The sequence below is a fragment of the Myodes glareolus genome, chromosome 8 (assembly GCF_982192425.1).
Source record: "Myodes glareolus chromosome 8, mMyoGla1.1, whole genome shotgun sequence".
Lineage (NCBI taxonomy): Eukaryota > Metazoa > Chordata > Mammalia > Rodentia > Cricetidae > Myodes > Myodes glareolus.
Genome location: NC_142033.1, coordinates 69,109,610 through 69,116,751, shown reverse-complemented (window position 1 = coordinate 69,116,751; position 7,142 = coordinate 69,109,610). Strand labels below are relative to the sequence as shown.

At 55.4% G+C, this 7,142-nt stretch overlaps 1 protein-coding gene across 2 annotated transcripts in view; it reads left to right on the top strand.

Annotated features, from left to right (window-relative positions):
• The first annotated feature begins 2,165 nt into the window (after positions 1 to 2,165).
• The window catches only part of Ppp2r2c (protein phosphatase 2 regulatory subunit Bgamma), an 88,907-nt gene continuing 83,930 nt past the window's right edge, over positions 2,166 to 7,142 (top strand). The window contains exon 1 of one of the 2 annotated variants that reach the window (XM_048415127.3): positions 2,166 to 2,336. In XM_048415127.3, coding sequence (XP_048271084.1) covers positions 2,267 to 2,336 — 70 coding nt within the window. In that variant the 5' untranslated portion in view covers positions 2,166 to 2,266. Of the gene's footprint in view, positions 2,414 to 7,142 lie in introns of both variants that reach the window. The other variant, XM_048415128.3, reaches the window with a different exon arrangement.

The window sequence follows — 7,142 nt, the reverse complement described above, 5'->3', positions numbered from 1 at the left end:
CATATCTGATGGTTCCCAGGTTGAACTTAGGTGGGCTCCAACATTTTATCACTGGGGCTTTGGGAGGGGGGATGTGGATGGAGATGTTGCCTAGTCCTCTCCGCCTGCCTCCCCCAGGTAAAAATTCTCACAACACTGAGGCAGTGCAGGTGAGCCCTGAGGAAAACAGGATGTTGAAAACGCAGAGGGACTAATGCCGGCTTGGAGCCCATAGGAGCTGGGATCTTCAGCATGGCTCAGCTATGACTATGGCATTAGGTCATGGCAGGCTGTTTTCTGTGTGGTCCAGGGCACCCAAGCAGATAAAGCTAGACAGAGAGGCAAGAGGGACAGACAAGAGGGGAGAGAGGATCTCTTTAAGACTAGGGGATAGGGATGGGACACTGCTGGGGGGGGTGCTCATCATAATGGTAAGACGAGGTCAGGCTGCAGAGTGGGGTGCTAGGTAAGGATACGGAGTGGACATCTAAGTAGAGCAGGTGTTGGAGAGGGGAGGGCATGCCAGGTCAGAAAGAGATCACGTGTTTGCTAGTCACTTTCCTGTGGTGAGTGAGCTTGTCCGACCGTTTTGGCCCTGAATCTGCATGCAGGCCAGGAGGAAGGCAGTGGTGGCCTGCTCCATAGAGGAGGAGTTCAGGCTAGTCACTCAGCAAGCAGCGCAGGCCAAGCCCAGGTCTCTGGTAGTCTAGCTGTTTCTCCACTACCCCGCAGCACTCGGGGCTCCGGCTCCACCTCACAGATCCTCAGCAGGCCTTTCTGTGGAAAAGACTTCTGTCTCTGGATGCCTTCATTGTCCAGCAGGAAATTAGAGTCCCTCCGACCCACCCTCTCCCTTTCAGCACTTTCTGGACTGCACCGGGGAGAAGGGTGCCTGGAGTCCCTCAGGTCACCGGAAACAACGCTATGGAAAGGGGAACAGCCTCACATCCGCTTGCCTCAACTTGCGCCCAACACCTCAGACTCCAGGCCCCTCTCTCTACTTATCCTGGTGCCCAGCCTCTCCCAAGAAAGGCTAAGCTGCTGTACCTGTCACAGGAGGGTTCACTGAGAACCCAGGTAGACTAGGGATCAACACTGCTGCCCGCCCACTCCCCCTCCCGCGCATCCCTCAGGCACAGAGTAGTCCAGATTTCTCAGGGTAGGTGTCAGCTGGAGGTTGGAGGAGGTGGCAACTTGGTAAAAGAGACACCCACCCACACCCTCAGGGCCCTGCATATGCCTGGCTCACGTAGGTTGCTGGAAATACCTGCAGGACTAAGGAAGAGAAGAAGGAAGTAGAGAAGGGGGAGGGGAACAGAAAAAAGAAGGAAAGAAGTACAGAAAAGCAAGGGAAAGGAGGAGAAAGGGGAAGGAAGGAGGGAAGGAAAAAGAGGAAAGGGAGAAGGAAGGAGTACTGGAAGGAAGGGAGGTGAGAGAGGGAAGGGAGAAGGGAAGGAAAGGAGAGAGGTCAGAAGCCCTGCTTAGCAAGGGCGAAGCTCAGTCAACCTTCCTCTGAGTGCTCCCATGCAGGTGTCACATCTCACCTGTGAGTAGAAAGGTGGGCAGGACCAGTGGCAACTCACCCCCAGCCAAATTATCCAGCCCTGCCTTGTGTGGGTGCTGACCTTCCGCTCCCCAAAGGCCGGACAGCGCGTCCCCCCAACCCGCCCTGCAATTGTCAGACCAACGTACATCTTCTTAATAAAGGGACGCGACATCCTCTCGCTCCCGATCCCCCTAAGTCTCTCCTCCCGTCTCCACGTCCCTAATTGGAACACCTGGCCACCAAGGTGGCCTCCACTCAAGATAGGTGCTCTTCCCGGGTGGCGTCCCAGGCTTCAGAGGTGACCGCTGTGGCCGGGGTTCGGTGCATCAGCTCCACCTGCGCTGTGGTTGCGCGGCCGGGGGCGGAGAGGCGCGCGGCGGAGGGAGGGGCCTGCGACACGGCCCCGCCACGGCGCAGCCGAGCTCAGCACTGCGCGCGTCCCCTTACCGCCGCTGCCGCCACCGCCAGGCGCCCGGACGCAGCGCGAACCAAGCGGCCGGGATGCGCGCCCCGGCCCCGGCCCGCCCCACGCTGCGGCCGCCGCCTGTCCGCCGCACGCTCGCTTGAGCGCGGCGCCCGCCTGTCCCCGGCCACACGGCCGCGATGCCCGCCCTCCCGGGCCCCGGCGGCCCGCGACCCTGCTAGGCTGCGGCGGCATGGCCCGTGCGCCCGGCGCGACCTCTGCGGATTGCATCGGTGTGCGGCGGCGGGGCATGCCCAGGGCACCGGGCGCGGCCTTCAATGGGCGAGGACACGGACACGCGGAAAATTAACCACAGCTTCCTGCGGGACCACAGCTATGTGACAGAAGGTAACGTACGTGTTGTCTGAGACCCCCTCCGGCCGGCCGCGGCGTGGGGATGCCGTCGCACCGAATGCCCTCCGAAGGTTTGGACCGCGCGCTGTGTGTCGTGTCCCCCCACCCCCACCCCACCCCGACCCTGGGCCGGGAGGGAGGGACCCGGGGGCTCCAACCGCTGCCCAGCGCCCTCCTCCGTGTCGCCCTCGGGAACACAGCTGTCCTTCCCCCGCCGGGTGGCACTGGATCGGGCCCTGACTATCATTTACAAAGCCCAAGCTTGCAATAAATCTGGTGTGGAAATCTCTGGGACGTGGAAAGGCTTAAAAATCCTTCATTTGCCCTTTCAGCCTGACCAGAGCCCGCAGAAATTTCTAGACTGTCCATTCCCTGGAGAGGGACCCAGGGGGAAAAATTACATTGCCAGATCCTCCAGGGTTCAGCTGCCCTGGCACCTCCCTGGCCTCCAGAGGCGGATCCCCTGCGTGGGAGGGGGAAGGAGGCTCGTTCCAGCTACTGTTGTATTCCTGGGTAGTGCTACTGAGACTGGAGCTGGGCCAGACCTTCATGGTTTTCCGGAAAAAGTGGGGCATGCTACCCCAAACAGGCTCTGCGTTTAAAACCCCCTAAGTTGGCCCTGTGCGTCAGTCCCCACCAAAGGCTGGTGGGATGCAGAGAATAAGTGCCCTTTGCTAATGTGACAGTAACTTCCGGGGTCCCCAGGCCCTGCCTTGCGGCAGAAACGGTGGGGACAGCTTGAGCTCGCAGCTAGGGGCTGGAGGAGTGAATCGTCTGCAGTGGGAGAACTAAACCTGGCCACCCCACGGGGACCCTGGTGCTGGAGACCTTCCCGGGCAGTGTAGGCACCTCCTGCTCCGGGGCTGCGGGCCTCACCGGGAGGTGTCTAGGGCTTAAGCAGGTGGCTGCCCCGGGTGGGAGGGCCCGTTGCACTGAGACCCGGGGACCGGTGTACGTGGGTTCCTGATCCAAGGAACCTGCGTGGGCCCGCTCTCCCCCGTGCCTAGCTCTGCCGGAAATGAGGCGGGCGCGGCGACTCCCTGCGGGTGCGCGGACCCGGGAGGCAGAGGCTAGGTGTGCGACCCAGGCGTGTGGATGCTGAGGGCGGTGCTCCGCGCTCCGGGGAGAACCGCTGAGTCACGCGTAGCCGCGCGGTGTGCGGGGAGAGGGGGCAGGGCTGTCAGGCCCGGGCTGGGTGGCGGCATTGCTCTAACTCGGCTTTCGGAGGCCCCTGGCGCAGAACTCAGTCCTTTGTCGCCCGGTGGGTGTTGCGGAGGAGGGTCGCACTTCGTGAAGATGATCTTCTGCTCACAGCCTGCCTAGTGGCAGAAGGCAGCCTGTATGGCTGGCAGGGCTTCGGAGCTTCTTGGCAGGGAGTCGTGCGCAGGGCCACTGTTGGTCGGGCTTTCTTGGGGAAAGCCTCAGCTTTTTCACCTGCCTACTGGGGATGAGTCAATGGGCCTCAGAGCTTATGTGGAACAAACACAAAATGCATGATGCCCACCTCACAGAGGGACAGACAGTTCAAAGTAGTTGACAGACAGTTCTCATCCGCATCCTACTTCCTCTTCCTTAATAAAATCCCCTGGGCAGGGTCTGCAGGAGGAGGAAGGACCTTCAGGGTTCAGCAGCTCTTGCTGCTGCTGTTGCTGCGATTCCCTGAACCATCAGGTTCCAACGCTGGGGCTGGATGAAGGCCCCCTGCTCATGTCCATCCTGTGTACTATCTAGCAAGGAACCCTGTGGCCTGTAGGGGGAAATCTCATGTGCCTTGTTTTATCTGTACAACAGGCAGGAACAAGACCCTCCCTTCAATCCTTCAGGCTATGAGAATTGGATGAATATGGTGAGGAGGGGCTACCTTCGACCTGTAAATGGCGATTGGCAGCTGAAATGTATTGAGCACCTCTTGTGTCCCGGTGCTTCATGTAGGGCCAGGTGGAAGTTTCCTCATGAACTCTGGGCATCGAGCAGTGTGTCGGGGGCTCAGGCAAGGAGGAATCCCATCAGAGATCCCTACCCTTTCAGGGATATATAATGAATCAGGCACCTTTAGACTCTTTCTGGAAGGAGATGAGAATTGTGGCCTCTCTAAATAAGGACAGGACTCCAGACACACACATCCCAGTCACACTAGAGTCCCGACTGAGTTATGCTCGAGTTCAAGGTCAGGCGCAGATTTGTCAGCCGCCAGATTGACTTGTGTTCAGGTTTTGTGTGTGGCTTGCCACCTGCTGAGCTTCCCTGATGAGTCACTAAACCTCCCTGGACATCAGTTAGTTGCTTTGTAAAGGGAAAAGTCACAGTGACCTCCGTCTCAGGATCGTTGAGAGGACAGTGGTCCTGAGAGTGTAAAGTGCTCACAGAGAGGACTGGGCATCCTGGAGGCATTTCATAAATCACACCAGCTTCTTGTCCTAGGAGTGGATTTAGAGACTGTGTAAAAACTTAGGTGTATGCCTTCCCATCCTACTTGGAGGTAGGTCCTCGCTCACTTATACACTCCGACTCCCACCATGTGATTTACAGCTATTCCTTAAGCCAGCACTGGCCCTGCACATTTCCTGACTTGGGGCATTGGCGTATCTCTCTGTTCTCTCTGGAAAACCCTTCACCCCTCTCCCAGGACCAACTCCTAAACCCCTGAATTCCCAGTCCAGTGTCCTCTTTGCTAGTGAGAACTCTGCCTAAGTTCCCGAGTCTCCTAGTAAATCCTACCTATCCTTAGAACAGTCAGAGTTCTGTTCGCCACCCCTGCTGTGGTGAATTGAATGAGAAGGGGCCCCATAGGCTCTCATTCAAATGCTTAGTAGCCCAGGAGTGGAACTGTGTCATAAAATTAGAAGGATTAAGAGGTGTGGCCTTGTTGGAGGAAGTGTATGCCTAAGGGTGAGCTTTGAGGTTTCAAAAGCCCATGCCAGACCCTTCTTGATCTCTGCCTGCAGATCAGGATGTAGCTATCAACTGCTTCCCCAGCAACATTCCTGCCATGTTCCCCGCCATGAGGCCTCAGTAAGCATTTGAAACTGCAAGCAAGGCCCCAGTTAAATGACTTCTCTTATAAGAGTTGCCATGGTCGCGGTGTCTCTCTGTAGCAAAGAACGACTAAGTCAGAGGTGGTGACAAGGGAGCAAAGTATTGCTGTGACAGGCTTCACCATGCTGATTGTTAGAGGAATATGGAGGACTTTGCACTAGAAAAGTAATTGAACACTTTAAGCACGGCTTAATGGTCCATCCTAGCAGGGACATGGAAGATAATGCTAAGGGCAGTGTGAACTCCAGGGGCCCAGCTCAAGAGGTTTCAGAGGGGGAGAACATTACTAGCAAGTGGCCAAAAGACCATTCTTGTGATATTTTGGCAAAGAATGGGGCTGCTTTTTGCTCCTTTCCTAAAAGTCTGCCTGAAGCTAAATTGAAGAGTTTTTGGATTAATGGTGTTTGCAGAGGAGGCTTCAAGACAGCCAGTGTTGACTCTGTCCTGTGGTTATTAGTAGTGGCTCTTATGCAGACCTACCATGAGAAGAGGCAAGCCGGATGAAGAAAAATACAAGACGTACAGTTTGAGGAGAAAAGAAACATAAGGAGTGTAACTGACCCAAGTGACCTTTTCAAGGAGATAAACAGTTTAAAGAAAAGTCTGATGCTAAATGGAGTGAAGGGAGTGAAAACCTCAGGGCAAGTCCCCATTCAGCTAAGGCTCCAACTTGTGGAAAGGAAGTAAAGAAAAACTTAAGCATAGAAGGAAGCAACCACAGAGAGTGAATGCAAAGGTAACGGAACACGGGGACCAAGAGCCAGCCCCATCCGACTGTAAAATTTGGCACTTCCACTGGTTCTGGTTAGAGTCAAGGACGGAAGAAAAAGGTTGTGGAATCCTCCTCCATGGCTAAGGAAAGCAGCTGAGGCCAGGTGTGTATCAGGGGTGTCCCTGTGGAGCAGGCCAGGATAGGTCATTGCTTGAAGTTGTGAATGAGAAGCCTGGATTACCTTGAAAACCCCGAGATGTTGGAGATGCCAGAGTTATACCTGCTGAGGAAAACTGCAGGCTGGGTGTGGAACCAGCTCAAGAGAGAGAAGTGTGTTGCAGACAACAAAGCTGGAAGGAGTTGGAGTTCTGAGGAGCACTTTGACGTTGGACAGAGAGATTTAGAGTTTGGAATTTGCCCCTCTGATTTTCGGTCTTGCTTTGGCCTGGTATTTCCTCACTATGCTCTCTCCTCCCTTTTGGAATGGATGATCTCCCCACATAGAGACACCTCACTCAACAATACCAGCAATGTCTCAGTTGTTTTGCTACCCAAGAGTATGCCTGTTGCCCAAAGAGGAAATTGGAACCTTTGGAACTGGAGTTACACATGATTCTGAGCCCTATATGGGTTCTGGAAAATGAACCCAGATCCTTTAGAAGAACTGAAAGTATTCTGTACTGATGATTTATTGCTCCAGCCCCATATTTGTTTGGTTTTGGGGGGTAGGCTCTTCCTGGAGTTTATTGTTAGGCCTGACTGACTTGCCAGTGAACTCCAGGAATCCAACCGTCTTTACCTCCTACTGCTGGGGTTACATGTGTGTGCTCCTATGCTGGGCTTTTATGCCGGTTCTGGAGATTGAACTCAGTCAGACCCTCATGTTTGCATGGTGGCCACTTTATTGACTTGATCATTTTTCTAGCTCCTATATTCGGTTTTCCCCCTAATTCTGGAGGTCCCTCTACAGAATTATCTGGGTCCCAGACCCCTCGCCCAGGGTACATTGCTCCGAGACCCTGCTCCAGATGACCTGAAGCCATGACTCCTTC